This window comes from Aphis gossypii, chromosome 3, assembly GCF_020184175.1.
Source record: "Aphis gossypii isolate Hap1 chromosome 3, ASM2018417v2, whole genome shotgun sequence".
Lineage (NCBI taxonomy): Eukaryota > Metazoa > Arthropoda > Insecta > Hemiptera > Aphididae > Aphis > Aphis gossypii.
In genome coordinates this window covers 22838244-22862208 of record NC_065532.1, presented here as the reverse complement: position 1 = coordinate 22862208, position 23965 = coordinate 22838244, and the positions used below count along the sequence as shown (strand labels likewise).

Below are 23965 nucleotides of genomic sequence, written 5' to 3'. Positions count from 1 at the left end.
ACATTTACCTAAATATTTTAGCCTGTGTATTGCTGTTTAAAAAAGTGATATATTGACGGTGAGTTCGCATTTCGCGTTCGCCGACAACAAGAGAGGGAAAAAACATAACAAAACTTTGGAATAGAATTTCATGGCGTCTCTATAAAAATAAACACCACCGTGCACATACACATTTATAGTACTTTAATTAATGCTGTATCTTCGCTGCCTCTGTCGCCGTAACGATATGTATTCGTACATTGGACAAGCTATGCGAACGATCGTCGTACGCCGGAGGTCGTTCCGGCTGTCATCGTCCAGCCAACCGCGTGAGAATGTGTACCTTGTTTACCTACCTATATCGTTCCACGAATAAGCTCATTATTATTATTATACGGCCCAGAATAGTAAACGTGCACTGTTGAAAGCTATTATACAGGATGATTCGCCAAGCATAATAAACCCCCACTATTGTTTAATAATGATTTATTTAAATTCTGATTTTTCAATTTTTAAATAGGTGCTATTAAAGACCATGTAATCAAATACTTAAGATTTTTTTGTACTGCTGAAAGAAAGTGAGATGGTGATTTAAACACATGGTTGTCAAATTGAAAACCACGTTATTTACTGTAAAATTTAAATGTTAATGTACCTAATTTACTTCAAACAAATAGTTTAAAATTAGTTTTCCGGTTATTAAAATATTTATATTAAGGACAATATTCCTTAAAAATAATCTTACAAATATATAAAATAGTTATGTATATATTCTATAACAGTATTGTATTATTTAAGCTATTATTATAAAGTAGATTAATATAAATTACTAACACTTTAAAATCACCATAATCTTCCAAACCCATTATCATGGATTCGTACTCAGTCAAAAAACCTTAAAAATCATTTGTTCAAATTTTGATTTAAAAAAACTATCCATTAAATAATTTATAGTTAATAGCGGATTTGTTATTTAAAAAACAGAAGTTTGTATCACTAAAGTATACTACTTGAGTACCACAGAAAGTCTCAAGAATTTGAAAATAATATGGTCTTAAAGTATATTAAAAAATTCCAAAAATCAGGATACTAGCTGCGTCATTGAAGAATAAAAGAGGATGATCATGCTTGGTGGATCATACTGTATAATATGCGCTGTAGTGCTGCGATTGCGACTATAACGCGGTCAACGTCGCAAGATGTATTTGTATATATAAGTATATAAAAAAAAAACGATAGAAAGGAGTGCGATTTACGCATATGTATGTGTGTATTGTGATAGTCGTTTAAAACGCGTATAGAAAGAAGAAGAAAAAAAGAAGAAAAAATACGCGTATATGTGAGAAATAATAATAATAGTAATCATTAAAAACGGCACAAAGTCGTACGTGACGCGGAAACCAAAACCGCGAACTCGGTGGTATAACCGGCTTAAAACGGAAGACGACTACGCGAAAAACTTATACTAGAAGCAAAAAAAAAAATAAAACAAAACAATACAATATATTACGCGTGCATATACTCGTGTGTGTGTGTGTGTGTGTGTGCGTGTGTGCACTAGCGCTCACGATATAAATTTGTCTTGTCACAACGAGGCGGGGAAATGTCGTCGTCGTTAATAGTGTTTGCACGAACGGACTATTTAGCGCAGCGCCAGAGTCGTGTGGTAATAACAGTGTATAATGTTATAATTATAATAATATACGTCAGGTCGTCGAACGTATAAAAATTGTACGCCGTCGTTATTGGGCGACGAAGTGTTCCGAAGCACAGCATATATTATATACATAATAATATAGATCGATGATAATAATATATGAGTATAGGTACCCATGTATGTGTGTATCATATACGCTTATCTACAGTGAACAGTGTACACTGTACACACACGGACACGCATCTGTATTACGATGATTTGTATATTATTTATATCAATCGTTGATTTTATAATATTTATAAAATATAAAAAAATGTAATATCTGCAATGATATAATTATGTGAACTGAACACGATGGCACATATACCATAAGCGTCTCGAGTGTATAGGATAAAATTACCTTAAAATTGATTTTTAAAAGTGACACGCTTCTGATAACGCATAATACCTATACTGACAATCCGTGTATTTGTGATATATTTTATAAGATTGTGATTATTGATTATAATGTTTAAGCTGTTGTTTCGACATTTATTTTGCATGTTTGGAGACTTGAGCATATTACTGTACCTATAATATTTACAAACATACTTCACATTTAAAAATATTTTTCTTAAATTTATTTTTTTTAACGCAGATTTCAATATTTGACATTTATTTCTGATGAAAAGATAGTTATTTACATTCTTGTTTTATGTAGCTCTTAGCAATGAATATAAACACCGATAAAATATTATATGTTTTTGATCGCTATAAAATACATACATAGAATGATACTTTAAAGGGGAATTCGATGGAATAAAATATCATGTATGTATAAATAAAGTCAGACACCCACAACTGGTATATTTGATGTTATGCATGTCAATATAATTCAGAGCTTTGCATCAGAAATAACCCAAGCCTGTAACATTACTAAAAAAAAACTTTAATAAATCAAACATTCAAAATCCATAAAACCCAAATGATTTTTTTTTTCAAAACACCAAAATTGAAATTCGAATATTTTTTATTTAGTACAATTTCGTATGAATATTAAAATATTATTAATTATTATTGAATAACACAAATATACTAGTTTATATTTACATCATGTATTGGTGTATCTATAAAATCGTATTTTATTTTGTATTTAAAATTTAAATTAAATTCATTTAACCTAACCTAACAATTTGATAAAAAAATGAACAACATTAGTGTAGCTAAATAGCCTATTCAGAACGCCGCGTGATTAGAACTTAATTGTTATTGTTACTTATGAATTTAAATATTATTAAAAAATAAAAACTGTAATTATTTTAATCAGTTAAAGTCTTTAAAAATATATTATTATATATACAGTAGTTAATGTACTTATAATTATTGTAATTTTGTTTCTTATTATTTTTGCAGACCATACAGTTTACAGTCTTGTGGATTTTGTTCTTGTCGATCGTGCTAGGCAACGGAGCCGTACTGGTAGCCTTGTCGTTCAATAAAGCCCGCAAGAATCGAATGAACTTTTTTATCATGCACCTGGCACTAGCTGGCAAGTATATTTTTTTAACGTTTTTATGTAACACGTACATAAGTTGGTGTATATGTATATATATATTTAACGTCTGATCTATAATAAAATAATAATTTATAGGTACAAGTGCACATTATAATATTATAGCATAATACATTGCAAAGCATCTGTATTTTTCTGTTTATTTATTATTTTTTTTTTTTTTTTTTTTGGAAAAAATTTGCAAGTTCACAAAAACTGTACCCATAACACAGAATCAAAAATTGATTGTTTTAATAATATGCAATATTACGCTATACTCGTTAGTCTTTGTTTTAAAAAGTATTGATTTTTTTGACATTTTCTTCTTGGAAAATATAAAATTAAACTATACACTTTTTATGTAATTCTAACATTACCCTTTTTTCCACGGTCATATTTGTTAGTAAAACCACCATTTACTTAATACTAACTAAATGGAAACCAATTTTTATTATTTCATTACCTAAAGCAGTACATTTTTGTGAAAATGTTTATCTATTAAATATAAATATACAGAACGCATTGTTGTTTATTTTCAATAATTTATTTACGAACGAAGAGCAGCTATAGTATAATCTTATTTAACCTTAAATTGTGTAAATTAAAAATAATTATTTTCTTTTATACTTAAAAAAAAGTTTCACGTCAAACATAAAGAGTGATAAAAACAGACACTGGCAGTATAAAATAGTATCTATATGTAGGTAAGTCTTAATTTCGCAAAATTAATTGCTAGAAAAAAATGTTTATAACGATATGAGGGTTTGGAGTCAAATAAAAATCACTCTGTGTACTTTTACAATCTATAAACCGCTGTATTCAAATACAACGACGCGCATCAATCGCCGTTCTAACAGTGCGAGGAGTGCTTATACGTGTTACATTATGTTGTATATGTTTATACAGGTACCAGATATATGGTAGATATACATAATTTATAGACGCGGCAAAGAGTAAGTTATAAACGAATAGGAAATTATACATTTTGCATGTGCGTCGATTTATTATTATTACATTATGCGGTTGTGGCGTCGTGTCGTTGGCACATATTAGGTGCATAGGTACGCATAAACCAAAGTCAAAACGAGCCGTGCTACCGCAGTCTATAATATAATAAATTACATATACTTATACTCATCAGCGTCCGACAATTGCGAGTATATAATATAGGTACTTGCAATGTATTATACATAGATACTTGCATTACCGTCCATAATATAATAATAATAATGTACCTGTACATTTTATTATTGCTCAGACGTTTGAAATACTGTTTACACGGTTGCGCCTTTATGAACGTGCCACGGTTTACGACGATGACGATTTTAATTTTTAACGCGTGTTATACTCTACCGGTCGTCATTATCGTTATTATTATTACTGTATCGTTATTAATTCTTGGCGTACAGGTAATCGAAAATAATTTCTTCACTGAAACCTGAATTGGTTTAAGTACCTATACCTAGACGTATATAAATATTAATAATAGTTTCGAATAAAATACAATTCGCACGTTTAGGTATACACACGCGTCTAAATACATGCATAAATTGTAATATACTACATGCAAGCTATTAGCCAAATCCATCATACACTAAGTCGATTTACAATATTTAAAAGCGATTTTTCCATAAACAATATGTGTTATAATATTATTTAAATTATCTCTAATTGTTTTTTTTTTTTAATATTATTATTTTATTAAACATATACTTACATATTTATTCAATTTCGATTTCAACTCGGGTGGTTTTATACGCGTGTCATATTTTATTGTTCGGCACACATAATAATAGCCACGCGCTATTTACTAAATTCTTAACGTCTATATCAGAAACTAATTTATTTCTCTAAATCTTTTCATATTACGTGTACGAACGAGAATACTGTCTAAATTAAATATATGACCTCGTTCAAACGCAAATGCAAAATGCTTTGAAACACTTTTCTATTCTGTTAAGAAAATTAAAGTGTAATTTATGATAATATTATAATATAATGAATAATAACATCAAATAATGTTTTTCTGAACAGACTTATTGGTGGGACTGGTGAGCGTAATGATCGACATGATATGGAGAACGACTGTCACCTGGTCAGCTGGTCCGATTGCTTGCAAAGTCGTCAAGTACTTACAAGTAACGTATCTATAGTCTATACTAATAAATACATCCACTAATGGATACGTCGTGGTCGTTCCACAAATTTTGGAATACTATATATACATTTACCTATTATAACTACCTGTAAAGAAATTGGAGACTTTAACGCCCCACAGATCGCGTACATTCATGTCGCATAATATAAAATGTATTATTTTTATATTTTCTTATTACATATTATATATGGTTTTCAACAAAACTACGATAAATAACCATGCACACACGAGTAAGTGGGTAGCTAACAAAAATCCACAATTGTCGCCGCCGTTCGCACGACTTTAAACTTCAATTGCAGTGATCTCAAATATATTTAACGGTTACGTGTAGGTAGGTATATATAGTTAACTACTATAGAAGTGCTGTTGTGCCTTGATATAGTTTTAAACTATAAATGAAAATGATTTGATGAACGATTATTACCATTTTTTTCAATTAATTTTAGCTCATCTAACTATATATTCACTTAAAATATATACTAAAGCTAATTTCAACCCATTTATTAACGAGTTTCTTTTTAAATATACTATATTGTAACATAAAATGATTGATTAATGAATTAATTTCCAACACCGAAAAGTTAATACTACATTACTACTATAATAAAGTATAAAATATAAACCTTTTTTCAATGAATAAACTGCCAATTTTTTAAAATATCTTAAGGCTTTAATTTTTTTTTTATTCCGTTAAAAAAATATTTAATAATGTTTTGAGTATAATAAAAAATAAAAATGTGTTAACGTTATTTTGGGGTACTGATTGTAAAGTTTTTCATTTTCTGACTCACAAATTGTTTAGTTATAACTTATCAACTTTTCACTAATGATTTAAATTTAAGTTACTTTTATTTCTAAAAACATTGAACTTATTTGTGTGGTCTACGATACTATAAAATGAATTCTAACGAAGAATATATTTATATGTACATTATTTTTAATCTAAAGAGTAAATCATTGAAAATTTAAAAACAATTTTCCTAACGAATAATCAAACGCTATAATAAATATTATACTTTATATTGAAACACGTTTTATAACAGCTATATATAGAGTATAACGCTATTGACCTGTGCTTATATTAAAATATAACCAACATGTACCCCTAATTACATTTTCCATATAACAAAAGTGTAATAATTATAACTTGACCGCAATCAGCGCCACAGTAGATACTAGATACTGTAGAGTAAGTTCCACGGTATTGGTCTTTTAGAAATCGCAAACAATCCGTGCGTCCAGAGCCATGGACAAGCAACACAACACAACTGCATATTAAAGTTTTATTAATCCGTCGTACGTGTATATCAGTCGTTACCATAACCACTGCAGCTATTATATACAGCTAAATTCACAATAACTTATTTACCTACTTATGGTGACATTTTTCAGTCAGCTAAATAAATAATATCATCATTGATATAATATTAATATTAATGATTCGATTTGTTACATGTATAACAGTATGTGTTTAGGAGGAGAGGAGTAGGTAATAGGCTAAATCTAAAACATAAAACAGAACCGCAAAAAGTATTATACATAACGCTGTGTACACACACGAAGACATTTGCTTTTCATATTCTCTCGTATTTGGTAAAAAATATTAGGGTAAAAAATTTTTTTTGATTGATTAAATTTTATATTAGAAAATGTAGGTATCTAGGTATTATGTTATATTAAGATGTACACCATAAATTTCAATACAAAAATAAATAAACCACCAACTGTCATTTAGATATTTTCTCTATACCTCAATAATTCCTTTCCAACTCGTCCAAACACCGTTAGAAACTAATTTCATTACAATAATTAAATTACATGTTATATAGTCTTCTTTAACATTTTAGTTTATAGTTTATATTAATATTAACATTATAATTTAAATTTAAACCTTAATTTTTTTCTAATTACCTTTTAATTGATACTGTAACAATAAAAAAAAAATGTTAAAAAAAAAGAGATAAAAAAAACTGAAATTAGTTAATATAAAGATCAATATCGGTTTGATTGTAGTGATATTCTATAATATTATAAACAATCACGTTTATTCTAATATACCCACCTATTATTTACTTACTTATAAATATATTATATATTTACCTACGTAAAATAAAAATAAAAATATTTATATTCATAACCATATTGTAAGGGATAATTTATGTAAAAAATACTGTAGGTATATATAATACTTATTATTTATTTATTTATTTATTTATTATTATATTATAATATATACTTATATAAATAGTAGACGGGTTGAATAGGTATAATTTATATACGGCAAGGATAAACATATTCGCAAAACGTTGGACGGGACATTCTAATTTCTAACCGTCAGATAACCATGACCGACGCGACCGCAGTTATTTGTTTAGAAAGCGAAATAATATATTTTAAATGTGTATTTCAGGTGGTCGTCACGTATTCGTCTACATACGTCCTGGTCGCCCTCAGCATCGATAGATACGACGCCATCACGCACCCAATGAATTTTTCTAGCAGTTGTAAGCGGATAAAAAAGAATAAAAACAAATTTTTATAATAAAAAAACTATTTTATTTTCACACATTTTCAGGGCGTCGAGCCAGAGCATTGATCGGATGTGCTTGGATATTGAGTTTCGTTTTCGCCGTACCCAGTGTATTTATCAATGAAGAAACAATAATACAAGGTATACGATCTTAACTTTAATCTCCTATACTCGTATAACAAACAGATGTACTCAAAATATTTTACAACAATTATATATTTATATGATATAATATGCTGGGATAAATGCATAATACGTAAACTAGAGTATATTATTTTTTTTAGTTTTCGTAGTATTATCAACAGACTGCAATAGGATAGTTAAAAAAAAAATGCGGAAGTATCCCAAGCTATAGAAACTATATTATACATTATAATTTATAACTTCTATAAAAAATATTATTTTATCTATGATTGTATATAAAAATCAAGTAAAGTTTATTTATTTTCCATAAAACAGCAATGATAAGTAAATTATAGGTAAGGTGTTTTCCTAGAAAAAATCCGAATAAAAAAGATAATGATGAATCAAGTTTTGTTCGATTAAATATTAAATTAAATATCCTATATAAAATTAAGTATCCATTATCAGATTGTTTTGTAGTTTGAAATTACATTTTCCAAGTTTGTAAAATAAAAATAATAAATCTACTAAGCTACAGTTTGAAAATAATCAAATAATTAATTATTAAAATAGTTTGACTAGTATGAGTCAATTTTACTCAATGTAATGATTTGGAAGTGGTACAAAGGGAAGTAAGAGTGGTACAGCCCTGCCCACATCTTTTTATACTATTTTAATGTACAAATCAATAATCATACTGTGAAGTACGAATTTTTACTAAAATAAATTAATGCTAATATAAGCACTAAGCATGCGTAAAGCTCAAGGTTAGGGTATTAGTTTAGATCACGACGTTTTTATTGAAAATTAAATTATAGATTTTTATAATGCCAATATTACAACAAATAAATAGTATTATAGTTGAGCACGGTGTGCAATTCGAATTGGGTGTATACTGTATAACTATTATAATATAAACGAGGAAAATTGAAATCGATGAAAACCCATAATGTCCCTTTGTTGCATAATATATATTACGTATATTGCATGCAACTATTGTAAACAAAACCAATTTGTCGTAAGCTCTAATAACATGATTTAACACAAAGTACAATTCGGAGTATATGTTAAAATCGATCGTCCTCCAACCATAGTATTATATAGATATTATTGTTCATTCGTACATATATTTTAGTCTCTCGACCATCGGAGTAAAATTTTTAAATACAATTTCCATAAATGATAAGTAAACTATAGAGAGTGCCGATTATCATAAGCTGATATAATTCATAACTCATATACCTAGTACCAATCAGTTATCTAAACACTCAAAATTAAAAATTTTTGTTTACGTGTTTTTAAAATTTTTAAATATATTGCGATTGTATAGAATTAATGTATTGATGTAAAAATCAAACTACGAATTTCCAACACGAAATTTGAAAATATGATCTTAAAACGTACTAACAATTTCAAAAATAAGATTTTGAATAACTGCATTATTAAAAAAATTATGTGAACGTGTTTTATAAATTACTTTGTATGATATAGTATAGGTATCATCAAGTTAGATATGCGTTAAATACCAAATAAATGGTAAAAGCATAATAGGTACACAATATATACTATCTATATTATACTAATTATTTATTTATTACTGAACTCATTCCATCTGTTCCATTGAAACAACTACTCATATAAATGTAGTCGCTTCGGCGTATCTTATCTGGTAACTGGTAATATATTTCTACTATCTAGAACGATTAGATTTTACGAAAAACAGAATAATATTACAAATTGTATAATCGTTTACGATTCTCAAATGTATAATAGCTTATTTTTTCATTTGTATTTTTAATTTTAAGAGCGCTTAGAATCGCCCCTCAACCCTCCACCCCACAAAAAAAAAGCACACCATAGTTGTGTTACTTTAATAATTGTATTATCTCGTATCGTATCGTGTAGAATGTTGCAGCGAGTGGTTTCAATATCTTTTCGTATATAATATATATGCATAATACTAACGAAATACAGTGAAGTAGACAATGCAACTAAACTATATATACGAGACGCTTAAGTCGGAGTGAATTTTAAATCGTACCTCCTCGTAGTTTTTATATAATTTTGCTTATGACGCCACACATAATCGTTGTGAAAATTTACAATTGTTAACTTTTACAGTTAACAAGATAAAATAGACAAAAACCCCGTTTAAGTATATTATTTTGTTACTTTATATTATGTTATCCTAGTCTCTCCGTAATAATTGTTCATAGACCATTAGTACTACTTACTACACACACTGTATACTCTACCCAGTCTACCCTAAAATTTAAAGCCATTATAAATATTATAAGAATACTTAATGGAAATTGGTAAATTAAAATTTTAAATATTTACTTCAATAATTAATTTTATTTAATATAGATATATTATATTCTGTGTTGGGTAATAATATTTATATTATATGCCATTGTCCTTACTCTCCCATCATCTTTCAACGTGAACATTTTTAAGATTCTTCGTCATCTTTATTTTTAAGCTTTTAAATTATTTGTAATATCGCTTTCTATAATTTAATATTGACAAATTGTGGGCAAATCTGTTATCGTAGAATTTTACATTATCTAAGGTATGCGTTTATTGCTCTAGATACAATTGACAAATTATTTTAAATATTGACTAGGAAACAATCAAAATATAAGACAAAAAGGCTTTAATTTTTTGTAGGTGCACAAGTCCTCTTGGTACTCTCTACCCTATTGTAGGCTCCAATATGAATCGCCGTTTCCAAAATCTACTCCACGAGTCACATCGTATTATACGAATATCTTCCTCGTAATAATTATAATCATGATGACTTTGAAACAATGTATTCTTTTACTCGCAGGTCGTACTCAGTGTTGGATCGAAATGTCACCATGGCAATGGAAACTATATATAAGCATAGTGGCGACAACGGTGTTTGTGGTGCCGGCAATAGTCATCAGCGGATGTTACGCTATTATCGTGTACACGATTTGGTCCAAAAGTAAACTCCTGTCACCGGCCAAAAATAACACGCTACAACGTGGCGCCAAAAGTGAATTATTATATATTATTAATTATAATATTATAGATCCTATAGTCTATCATTGATACACACATATATTAATTACAATATACAATTCACGAGAGAATTGTGGTAGGATGTGCTTGATGGGGAACATAGAAATCAGTACTTATGTATTCTATTCTTCCGCCAAAATCAAAATGTTTAAAAACCCTATTATATGTTTTGATTTTTTTTTAAATTTATAATCATACATTTTGTTAAATGGACAATTGCAAGAAAAATGAAATTTTTCAATTTCAATTTTACATATCAATTTTTTTTCTAATATAAATTTAAAATAACATTGATTTATAATTTTATGATTTTTATATCGTTGCGCAATAACAAATTAATTATTTTCTGATTTTTCATTTTTAAATATCACTCACATTTTTACAATTTTAATTTTAAATACGCTACCATCATTTACAGAGCCTGAAGAACACGATATCAGAAGGTCCAGTTCACGGGGCATCATACCGAAAGCTAAAATCAAGACCGTAAAAATGACATTCGTTATCGTATTTGGTTAGTGCTATATTATACTGATATACTTACCTAGTATTATTATTACTATTCGCTTGACACGCGTGTAGAGAAATGCAAGTCATAATGATATCTAATAAATATAATGGGTATGATAGGTGACAGATGAGAGTCCCAACTCCCAGTAGTCCCACCATGTGTGTTAATTAAAGTCAATCACTTTATTCCTACTTCTTGTCTAAGTATTAAACCATATTGGAGGGCTTTATGTATATATTAATTTACTTGATACAAACGTTTTGAAATGGATAAATACCTAGTTTAAAAGATAAATACGTACCTAAGCGTATACATTATGCGCTCATATTCAAGAATATTAAGGAGTCAAGAGAAAGGGTGGATGTAAAGCTCCATTTTATCATTACCCTAAAATTATAATAAGTGATCGTTTATTACGCATTTTCTAATACACAAATTATTAATAATTATAAGTCCGTTATAGAAAATAGTTATAATTCTACGTAGGTATCTAACTATACATATACCTAAGTATCTAAAACCAACAACCGATATTACTTAAGTTAAAACGATTCTCAAATAATTTAACTATGTTAATTTCAGTTTTTTATTACTTTAAGTTTAAATTTATTTCATATATTTTTGTCTGTTTTATAAATAATTAATTTTAACAATGACTTTAAAACTAATATTAATGCTCCTACTTGGCTAGCCCAATACTACGCAGTATTCAAATCTCCAATAAGAACAGAACTGTTATTTTTTTCTTGCGTTAGTTGAGACCCACGTAACCACAGCCGTATATTTGTTCCTGGAACTCTGTAGACTTCATCTGGGGCTGCACGTCTATATTATTGCGAGTCATCGACTTTCAGACAGTGAAATTAGTCTAAAAATTATGTTCGAAGTGCAAGCGATAATCATATATACTATATAAAACAAAAATGGTTTTTCTTTTCGTTGTTATTTTACAGTATTCATTCTGTGCTGGAGTCCGTATATAGTGTTTGACCTGCTACAAGTATACGGCTACATACCAAAAACGCAAGCGAGCGTGGCCCTCGCAACATTCATACAAAGTCTGGCGCCGCTGAATTCCGCCGCCAACCCCATCATATACTGCTTGTTCTCCACTCACATTTGCAGATCTCTCAGGTATCAAAAGTAACATGGTATACAATTAATTTAATAGCATTTACTTACGTCTTAATAACAACAACAATAATACCTAATAATATACAGTAAAACCTCTCTATTAAACGGAATCCTCCTTATAACAAAAAATGCCAATAATCCCTGTTCAATTAATGTAATATAATTCTACCACCCTTTAACGGAAAAAATTGTTGGTCCCAAAAGATTTCGTTATTGAGAAGTTTTACTGTATTACATCAACGGTGCGCGGACGATCCTAGGAGGGACGTCAAATTCGTACTCACGATACCTACGGTTAACCAATAAAATATAAAGTTATAAGTTATGTTTGTAATTGCCAAACTTTTTTAACTTACTTTGTACAATAATATACTACTTAAAACTACTAATTATATAGATATCGGGTGCCTAAACGATCATACGGCTATACCGATATAATAATAATAATTAATAAACATAATACGTAGAGTTCTTGTTTAGCATCAGTATACATTATTAATTATTATATAATAATACAAACCAAATAATCTAAACAATATTTTTTAGACTCTTGAGTAATGTACAGTAATAGAAATAGTTATGGCTAAAGATCGTACCAATAATATTATATTGGCTCGTATTTATACATCGTGCCAAAAGAAACATTTTTAAAAGTAGTTTCTAATTATAGACTATATAGTATCAATTATTGATAGTGCCCAGTGAATTCCTAAGTCATCCATTACACATTAGGGTATCTAGTACCTATCTATACGATAGTAAGGTAGATGTTTTAATTACATATTATTATTAAAAATTTTAATTTTAATTATAAACAAACATAAGTAGGTGTGTGACTTAAATTATATCACTTAATTTAAAATAAAATTAACTTTAATTTTTAAATCAGTATGTTGTCCAAAAAGTTTATATAAGAGATTTATATATACGCACAATACATCACCTTCATATTTTATAAAACAGAAAAATACTCGCACCAGCATAGATTTTCTGTCCTACCTCTTCGTTTCAAGTTTATAAATATATATTATACACACAATGGATATACTTTTATTACTATTAGAAATACAATTCCGCTCCGTTCCATTGGAAAAATCCTAAATACACTACTGACGCGACTAATGCGAGAGAGCAGTATAAGTATTTGAATTGTGCACGAGACCGCGAAACCCGAAAACTGCATCATCGTTATTATCATAATATAATGGCCCCAGTGTCTAGAAGAAATGATATGACCAAAATAAAAATCTAAATCTTTTTATTAAGTATACCTATAACTATAATATTATACAATAAAATACAGTCTGATAAAAACGTTCATTCAATATTACTGAATATAATAAATTGTATTATACGACGTATACTATAATATATTTAATGTATTATAAATGAATATGCTCATCATCCTTTTCACTACGTTTCATTTACTTACATAAATATACTGTATGCATTCAACGACATCGATCCGCTTTTTGCAATTTGAAATTGGAACGAATTTTCATTGTTGTACATTGTCGCGTAAAAAATACTGACTCGTCTGTTTTTTAAATTTTCGACAATCGTATTATTACCACTTTGTCCAATATCTTGCTCAATATTATAGTCATATGTGAATTCGGCGTGTTTTAACTCAAACAGTTTAACGCGAACAATAATTTTAGTAGTTTTAAATTGTTATATTTTATCTACTTTTAACATATAACCTTTAGATTCGAAAAATCGAAAAAACCGTCAAACAATACACATAAGCAAATTCATTACAATAGGTACTAAAAAACATCACAATGTACTGTGTGTGAAAACGAGGGACGTTTATGTCTGTGAGCGTTGAGCGTAAATAACAACGACAATACCTACGTCGCGTTGTGCAGCACATTCTTCTCGAACGGTTTTTTTGTACTAGCTGTGTGGCTTTGGTGTGTTTTGATTTTAACAAATAATTCAAATTTTAAATATTTATAAAGATTTTTTCATCATAAAATATATAATACCTATTGTAGGTAGTATGCCACTTAAAAAATAGAACCCTCTGCCCGTCTACCCAGCAATACCAATCGCCGTGAACGTTATAGACGCCGCGCCACATCCTGTGTCATGACATCGCTACAACATTTTGCGTTTTTCAAAATATTTTCAGGCAAGTCCCGCCGTTCAGATGGTTGTTGTGTTGCCGGAACGGAACACAAGAGCAACTGAGCTACACGGAAACACTAACATCGTCTAATCGACAGGTGAACACGTCTCTGCTGCGGAACGCCACCGTGCACGTGCACTCGGTGGTCAGGGCTCCCGTCTTGGACCGCATGGGCATATCGACGGAGAAAAACAGCTACGCCGATTCGCTGCTTTAAGACGGCCGGGACAGCGCACTCCGTGCACCCAACGCCGTATTACTATTATTATTATTTTTATTATTATTTTAATGATTGATAATATTTATGAATATAACATAAGAATATATTATTATTAATATTCTGTCCCTCCCCGTCCCTTTGTGCGAACGCGTAATTATATTATAAGCTATATACAACCATATTATATATAATATACATTTCTATATAATTATTATTAAAACATTATTACATTATTATAATAAAAATTACTATAACTACCTATTATTAATTATAATTATTATTATTATTATTACTATAAATATTAATTATGACTATACGACCATAAGCGTTAAGTTATATTCTGTCGACTGACTTCCCCCCTAAAAAATATAATATTATATTATGTGTACAAACCTTCGATATATAATATTATTATTATTATTATTATTATTATGATTATTATGTATTCCTTATTGTTGCCTGGATTCCTATTCGTACTTACGTCTTTAACCAATATTATGTAAATACTTTTTGTTTTAAACCATCGTTAATAAAATACAATAGCTTAATAACCACTTAACATGTATTTGTCTATAACAATAACTGAACAAAAAACAATTTCTACATAATAATAACTGGGTACAGTAAGTTCTGGTGTGTTGGTGTCCAACCTTCTTTGATTGCTATACTTTGAGTAAGTATCTGCAGCAGCTAGCACACAACAGTACTTGCGAGGTACTGCTTCCCTGATATTGTTATGTAAACACTTAAACAATTCAATTTTGAAACAACTAAACACACTTGTCTTGTGTACTGGATGTATACAAATGGATTATGGCTGGTATCAGCGAATATTATTTATTCATAATGTCTTTAGTGATGTTCAGTCATTGATATCAGTGCCACTCTTCTTAGCATTGATAATACCCTTTAGTTCGTTTAGTCTTTGTTCTGTATTATCATAATTGTATCTGCAAACTCCCCTGTAAACAATTTTTCAATAAATATAATATAGTTCAATATGTACATATTAAATAATACGGATAATAAAGCTAATAAATATATATAAGCTATCATGGGTGTAGGTAATAAGGTAGGAGTGGGTGTTCAAACAATCCCTCTGAAAATATTTCCTACGTATACCCATGTAAGCTATTGATATAAATAATATACTTTCTATCAATAATATTATAATATAAAACAAACTTTGATTTTTTAGAGCTACTTTCTGTAAGAGTAAAATCATGTAAATCGCAAAAGTTTTCAGGTGAAAATTTGGGTCGTGGTCCTAAAAAGATTGAGAACCACTGTTATAAACTATTTCATAATGACATTATGGTCTTCATTTAAGTCAACAACAATTTTTAGTTTTCATTTATTTTGTAAAAAAGTGAAAAAGAAAGGTACTTTAACGTGCATATTATTTAGTAGGTACCTATGGTAAATAAGATACTAATAACTAATAAGATTAGTATTGTGTAAATAAATAAAGATTATTTGCTATGAATCTTTTACTTTAATAGATGAAGAAATAATGAAGTCTCTACAACCCAAATCACTTAAAACACTCAAGAAATAATTGGAAGCTCTATAGTAAAGAGTAGAGTCTATACAATACACATATACAGAAATATAACAGGGGTGGCAAACATAAATGTGTTTGCCAGGCACATGGACAAATACAATTATGCCAAGAGCCAAAATGATTATAAATACATTTTATATAATTTGACAAATTTTTAAGAAATTAAAACTCAAAACAAAAATAAGTAAATTTTAATTTTATAAGACACAAGCCACATCTTACCATAATGAGAGACACAAGTTGGCCACCTCCCAATATATAGTATTAACTGTATGCCGTATGGTTTTCAATAAATATGGATTACCATTACATATTAATATTTTTGCTAAGATTAATAATTATTTTGAATGGTACAATCTTTAAATTTTAATTATAAAATATATATTATATTAATATGTTTAAATGATAATGAAATATCGAGAAACACATAATTATAAGCAATAGTCAAAAACTAATAACTAATAAAAAAAAAAATTATTTAAGGATACGTTCAATATGAAATCACAATATAATATAATAATGGTTCTAATAGAAGACCTTTTTATTATGGAACTTAATATTCAATAACTATACCATTTACATTTTCCATTCTTAAATTAAGTGGGTAAGTACACAAATATATTACAGTTATTTTATGATATATATTAATAATAACTAATAAGTCTATTAAAATAATATAATATAACCATATTGCCAAAATCCTATTTTTTCTCTTAGTGACTCTTATAAATAAAATAAAATGCATCAGTCATAATAAAGAAAAATAATTGGTTTATAACTTTTATAGACATTCCTTAAATTATACATAAATATTTAATACCTATGAATTAGTTCAATGTACATTGCGTGTAAGCTAACGTAGTGCCATGGCAAAGGGAAGTAGTAGAGAGATGAACTCATCTAGAATTTTAAAAGGGATGGCAGGTGGTTTTAATTACGATAAGTAGTAAAAACTATAATAGTAAATGTTTTTATCACGTTAGAAGTGGTTGGTTGAATGAGTATAGTATCAAATTAACCACTGAAAATTTTTGAGTTTAGCACATCACTACTAAAATTTTAGCTTAATATTAATATGTTTGATCAACAGACAACAATTAATATTCATATAAAATATTATGTAGGTATAGTTACCAATAAACAGAAGATATCGTAACAAAAGAACCAAATCCAAAGTGTGTAGATCTTAATGTTCTACTTGTACACAAAAAATATCCAATTCCCATTCCAAATCCTCCAAGTATGCCGTACAAGAAACTGTTACGAAAACACGGAATTTTTGAGACATCTTTACCCAAAAACATCAAAGGCTAAAAAAAAACAAGAATTTTACTATTAACCTCGGACTTACATAATATACAACATAGTAAGATAGTAAGATATATATTAGTCTGTGCTACTAACCCTATCATGGGTAATGATAATATTATGTAAAATTAATGACATACATTTTTTCAAACAAAAATTATTTACTTATTGCAAATTAACATACATAAATTAAAATATTGCATTATTACCTTGTGATCTTCATCACTTGAAATCGACGCCATTGCTTATTAAAAATTTACAGCACTCTCAAACTGGAATTGTTACTTCTAAGTTTATGACATAAGTACAAAAAAAGTAGATAATTTTGCTATTTCACATATTTTGCAATTTGCACCAGTACGACATCAGCGATCAGCCCTCAGTAAAACTTTTTTATAATATTAAAGATAGATAATATAGCTGTTATCTACACTCGTGATCTCTGATAATATTATCAATAATTTTAAATTATTATAATGTGCTGATAATCATGAGGTGACGACTACGGTCAGCTCCCCCCCCCCACCGACAAAAAAAATAATTATTGACGAATGTCGATTGTCGAAATTATTCGCCATTACATTCTAATATAAATATTAATTATCATGATACTTAATATTACAAACTACAGTACCTATACATTATAATATAGTATTCGTACTTATACAATTATTCCTATGGGTACTAATGTACTATTGTAATGTAGGTACCTACTTATTTACCAAACATAATATAAACTATGGATTATATAAAAATAAATTAAAATAATTTAGGAGATTCTTAATACATCACGGTGATAAACTTAAAACTAATAAACACGGGTTAAAGCTTAAGGTAATACCACAGTACCACATATTAAACATAGTAGTTATATTGTAGTTTTGAAGCTTTCGTAGAGGTTAAGTGATGTATAGGTACTAAAAATAAGTATTAGTAGTAAACTAGTAATAACGGATTATATTAAAATTGATACATGAAACGTTTGTGATTAATGTGATTAGACCTAAGTTAATACATACATCATAATTTATGATTTAAAATCTTCAAAAAATAATTGACAAACGTCTTACACCATAAAATAAAAACATAATACGTAAATTTTCATTAATTTATCAAAACCTAGATAGACATAAAGAACATCTTTAGTCTATTGATTATAATTGTACTCTGTGCCAATTACCACACTATCACAGTAACAATTACCTAGTGGTCATATTATACAAATAAAACCAATCTAATTTTTGTGATTAAACTTTTTGTACCCATACGAAATAGGTCATTAGTTAAAAGCTCTAACAAAAACATATTGAAGTGTATTATTAAATTAATATAGCCTGGAATCAAATTAATATGTAATCAGATCAGACTACAGCCAATGGCTGCCAGTCGGCCAGAACAAAATGACCATGTTATAGTTTAATTGAAGAAACATAAAATTATACTACCATTTTTGGTAGAAAATGAAAAAATATTAACCATGAAGATTATCATATCTGATGATTATATATCTCTTATCTTCATATTAACCTAACCTTTTATTGTAAACTACCAACAATGTTTACATGTTTGCAAGTACCAACGCAGATTCATTTTGACCAATTTATGTGTAAAAATAAAATATTTCAAACAGTATAGGTATAATAGTCTTACATTAACATAATATACTAGTTGTTATAATTTCATATTTGCTCATAATTAATCTGCAGTTTCTTACCATTTTTTATTATTGTACTTTATTTATCATTTAACATATTAAATTATTTAATTGTGGCTACTTTTGGTCTAGAATTCCAGTATAATTTTGAATTTGATTGTATATTATTTTTTGGACGGTTGGTATTTTTTTAATTGTCAAACTTAACACATATAATAACCACATCTAATGGTCACATAGTTAACTTACTAATATACTTAAACATTTTATAATAAATATTTTTAAAAAGTTGGGTGATACTATAATAACATAATATCTGCATGATGTATTATAAGCACTTGTGCAATTGAATATTAATAAAAATAATAATAGTATAATACTAAAGTAAACAATATATTTTGGTGAACAAATACCTAACAAGTAATTTATTTCGATAATACACATTTACACAGGCCAAAAGGATAACTAAAGGTAAAAAGTTGAATCCTCAAAATAAAAGATTTTTATAGTATAATTTTATTACAAATCAGGTAAATGATTTGCAATAACAATATATTATACACATAAACTGTAAAATTTATATTGTAATTGTTACAGATAAATGATCTAAATGGCGAAAACTGGCAGCATTAAAAAAACAATAAATTTAAATTGTGATATAACATGATTACATGTCATGAAAGATGCACTAGGTCATTAGGTTTTTTGATGTTTGCCGTTTAACAAATAGTATTTACATAACTCTACTTAATTTATTCGCTGAAACACGAACAATGTTTACTTTAAAAGAATACAAAATGTTTACGAGGACAACTTGTGTGAATGGAATTTAGTATCATTTATAAATTATGTATTTTTGGCCAAAGTTTCAGCTTTAGCAACGACTTCTTCAATGGGTCCAACCATGTAGAACGCAATTTCTGGCAAATGATCATATTCACCAGCTAAGATTTTGGAGAAACCCTAAAATTTAAAGAATAAATATAATTAAAAAACTAGTTAAAAAACATAAGCTATAAATATTTTTATTTACTTTGATTGTTTCTTCAAGAGGTACCAATTTTCCTGGATGTCCAGTAAATACCTCAGCTACTTGGAAAGGTTGGGACAAGAACCTCTGGATTTTTCTAGCTCTAGCGACAGTCAATTTGTCTTCTTCTGAAAGTTCATCCATACCCAAGATAGCAATGATATCTTGAAGGGATTTGTAGTCTTGTAAGATTTTTTGTACACCACGAGCAACATTATAATGTTCATCACCAATAACATTAGGATCCATAATACGGGATGTAGAATCCAATGGATCTACAGCTGGGTAGATACCCAACTCAGCAATAGCACGAGACAATACAGTGGTAGCATCCAAATGGGCAAAAGTTGTAGCTGGAGCAGGATCAGTTAAATCGTCAGCAGGTACGTAGATAGCCTACAAAATATTATTTGTTAAATAATAATCACAATTAAATAGATATGTAACCAATTATTTACCTGTACTGAAGTAATAGATCCTTTGCTGGTTGTGGTAATTCTTTCTTGCATAGTACCCATGTCAGTGGCCAAAGTTGGTTGATAACCTACAGCAGATGGGATACGACCCAACAAAGCAGACACTTCAGAACCGGCTTGTGTGAAACGGAAAATATTGTCAATGAAAAGCAATACATCCTGTCCTTCTTGATCTCTGAAGTATTCAGCAACAGTAAGACCAGTAAGAGCAACACGAGCACGAGCGCCGGGAGGTTCATTCATCTGACCGTATACCAACGCTACCTGTAATAAAATAATTATTTTAATATTTTGTTTAATACATATTACACTTTGATAATTTCAATAACATACCTTTGAGGTCTTGTCTTTAAGGGAAATTACACCAGACTCAATCATTTCATGGTACAAATCATTACCTTCACGTGTTCTTTCTCCGACACCAGCAAATACTGAGTAACCACCATGAGCCTTAGCAACATTGTTAATCAATTCCATAATCAATACAGTTTTTCCTACTCCAGCACCTCCGAACAAACCTACATAAACAAAGTTATTATAAATATACATTTCATTGAGCAACTCATTTAATTATTACCAATTTTGCCTCCCTTTACATAAGGGGCCAATAAATCTACAACTTTGATTCCAGTGACCAAAATTTCCTGTTCAACACTCATTTCAACAAAAGGAGGTGCTTCTGCGTGGATGGGTGCAGTCTTATCAGTATCAATGGGGCCCCTCTCATCAATTGGTTCACCTGAAATATAAATAGTAAGAATATTATATTTTATATACTAATTTTGAATTATATTTCAATAGAATAGAAATATTTACCGATAACGTTGATAATGCGACCTAAAGTTTCAGCACCAACTGGAATTCTGATGGGAGATCCACAGTCAAGTACTTCTTGTCCTCTAACAAGACCTTCAGTACCGTCCATAGCAATAGTTCTGACAGTATTTTCACCTATATTAGAATAAATAATAAATTTGTTAGTATTTTATAGTACCTATTTAATAATGATCATCAAATATAATTACCCAAATGTTGGGCAACTTCAAGTACAAGACGTGGTGATCTGTTTTGTACTTCAAGAGCATTGAGGATGGGGGGTAATTCTTCGTCGAATTGTACATCAACAACGGCACCGATAACAGCAACAATACGGCCTTGTGATGTACCTGCTTGTGGCTTGACAGCAGCTTTGTTGTTGGCTAAATTTAATAAAACATATTTATTAATAAGTTTTTACGTAAAATAACAATCCATAACATTATCAATAAACGCATAGGTAAGTAATGAAAGTTCATGATGTAAAATATGTAAGATAGTATTTTTAGTGCTGAAAAATAAATATACATATTTTTTTTTCACAAAATAGTTAATAAAATAATTATTAAACAATAAACATTAATACTTTAAAAACTAGAAATTACTTTAGAAAACAATTTTAAGTTATTCATACAGGTTATTATCTAACTATTAAGAATAAAATATTATACAACATACAATTAAGTAGAAATAATAATAATTAGGTAGTGATTAAATAAAATTGATACATGGTAATTTATCATCAAGAAGTTTATATTTAGAATAATTATTTAGTATTACTGAGTAAATAAATTTATTTTGATTGTGACTAGCATTGTATAGGAAACAGCTTATAAAATATTAAAATATACCTATGTACCTAAATATAAGTATAAATTACACTTATTTATAGAATAGTTATCTATCTATAACTATAAAAAAATTTGAATAGAAAATTAAGGTGTTAAATTAAAATATGAGGGATACTTTATCTGATATTATGAAAAGATAGTTGGTATTAACTATCCAAATGAGCCTTAAAATATTTTAGCAATCAAAAATAGATAGATGAAGTTACACACAACTATTATACCTAATATTACCTATTCTGTAATGTTAGTGCAACATAGATGAGCTTATTGAGGATGGGATAAGTTATAAGAACATAAAATAATAACAGATCGTCAGGCACATAATTAAAAGGTTTTCAAAGGTAAATCGTCCAAGGTCAAAAAAAGGTCATTTGTCGAGTTTTTATTGAAACGGAATTTTCACGTGAATAAATATGAAGGCCTTTAACGAGACATTTTACGGTTTTCAACCAATATCTTATACAGGTCAAAATCGCCGATAGGTATAACCCCAAAACGATCAAGGCGGAGATGGCGACCGGTGAGGCCATTCGGGGTACAGATCTATGTACACACCAAAAACCAAAACGGCCCCGGTTAATAGCGTTGACCCGCCAATAGAAAAACTTAAATAGAAAATTTCCCGTACCAAACCGAAAACATGGACAAGGAAGCAGTTTCTCCAAGGATCTGACTAGTTAGATAAGAAAAAATGGGACGTCATACTCACAAGTGGACGTGGTGGCGACCATGGCTTTTGGTAGCTCATTTTGCACGATTTTCGGTGTTAGGTTGCTTTTGCTGGCCTTCAGGGCCCCAATGGCCGCCCTGGATAACGCGTTCAACATGATTGAGTTGCGGCGACGGTAAAAATTACTATGATGAACGGTAACTAATAGAGCGAAAGGCCGTGGTAAAATGTGTTGTAACTTGGATGAGTTGTAGCGGGTACGACCGGACAAAATGGACGACCTACGCCTATGCTGCCAGTGTCCCCCGCGCCACCGTCCCGACGAGGGCGCAGTGTGTTCACCTCTGCGGGACGAGCGCCATCAGCTGTCCACAGTAGAACATGTGTTTTCCCCAGGTCACCGGACCGCTGGCAACACTGTATCCGTGAAAAATAAAAAATTGGCGCAACAGCCGAAGTGATCAAAGTACCTATAAAAAAAATATATTTTATTTTTTTGCTTTATTGGATTTTAAATTTAAATTTTAAATTTTGGGTTTCTGTTTTTGAAATTACTAAAAGACACCAAATA

General features: G+C 29.1%; 3 protein-coding genes across 11 annotated transcripts in view; 1 reads left to right on the top strand and 2 right to left on the bottom strand.

Annotated features, from left to right (window-relative positions):
• LOC114132314 (cardioacceleratory peptide receptor) overlaps window positions 1-15584 on the top strand; it is a 202331-nt gene extending 186747 nt beyond the window's left edge. For 8 of the 9 annotated variants that reach the window (XM_050204068.1, XM_027997733.2, XM_050204067.1 and 5 more), the window contains 8 exons: window positions 3029-3164; window positions 5202-5305; window positions 7736-7829; window positions 7901-7996; window positions 10809-11000; window positions 11445-11540; window positions 12491-12671; window positions 14809-15584. In XM_050204068.1, the coding sequence (XP_050060025.1) occupies window positions 3029-3164; window positions 5202-5305; window positions 7736-7829; window positions 7901-7996; window positions 10809-11000; window positions 11445-11540; window positions 12491-12671; window positions 14809-15022 (1113 nt within the window). In that variant the 3' untranslated portion in view covers window positions 15023-15584. Of the gene's footprint in view, window positions 1-3028; window positions 3165-5201; window positions 5306-7735; window positions 7830-7900; window positions 7997-10808; window positions 11001-11444; window positions 11541-12490; window positions 12672-14671 lie in introns of all 9 variants that reach the window. The other variant, XM_027997737.2, reaches the window with a different exon arrangement.
• Window positions 15570-18298, bottom strand: LOC114120099 (cytochrome c oxidase assembly protein COX20, mitochondrial). Its single transcript, XM_027981901.2, has 3 exons — window positions 18107-18298; window positions 17724-17899; window positions 15570-15987 (listed from the first exon to the last, which is right to left on the bottom strand). Exons 1-3 carry the CDS (start codon window positions 18137-18139, stop codon window positions 15888-15890), a joined length of 309 nt encoding a protein of 102 aa, XP_027837702.1. The 5' UTR covers window positions 18140-18298; the 3' UTR covers window positions 15570-15887.
• A 1753-nt stretch (window positions 18299-20051) lies between these two features.
• LOC114132302 (ATP synthase subunit beta, mitochondrial) lies at window positions 20052-23682 on the bottom strand. Its single transcript, XM_027997710.2, has 8 exons — window positions 23434-23682; window positions 22083-22256; window positions 21874-22008; window positions 21635-21796; window positions 21391-21575; window positions 21040-21321; window positions 20585-20977; window positions 20052-20514 (listed from the first exon to the last, which is right to left on the bottom strand). The coding sequence occupies exons 1-8, from the start codon at window positions 23549-23551 to the stop codon at window positions 20398-20400; spliced, it is 1566 nt and encodes a 521-aa protein (XP_027853511.2). The 5' UTR covers window positions 23552-23682; the 3' UTR covers window positions 20052-20397.
• Between the last annotated feature and the right edge of the window lie 283 nt (window positions 23683-23965).

Coding starts and splice junctions, on each gene's coding strand:
- LOC114132302 (XM_027997710.2), bottom strand. CDS start 23,551: ATGTTGAACGCGTTATCCAGGGCGGCCATTGGGGCCCTGAAGGCCAGC. Junction 22,009..22,082: donor TGAAGTTGCCCAACATTTGG/GTAATTATATTT, acceptor ATTCTAATATAG/GTGAAAATACTGTCAGAACT. Junction 21,322..21,390: donor TTAAAGACAAGACCTCAAAG/GTATGTTATTGA, acceptor ATTTTATTACAG/GTAGCGTTGGTATACGGTCA.
- LOC114120099 (XM_027981901.2), bottom strand. CDS start 18,139: ATGGCGTCGATTTCAAGTGATGAAGATCACAAG. Junction 17,900..18,106: donor CAAGTGATGAAGATCACAAG/GTAATAATGCAA, acceptor GTTTTTTTTTAG/CCTTTGATGTTTTTGGGTAA. Junction 15,988..17,723: donor ACGATATCTTCTGTTTATTG/GTAACTATACCT, acceptor AATTGTTTACAG/GGGAGTTTGCAGATACAATT.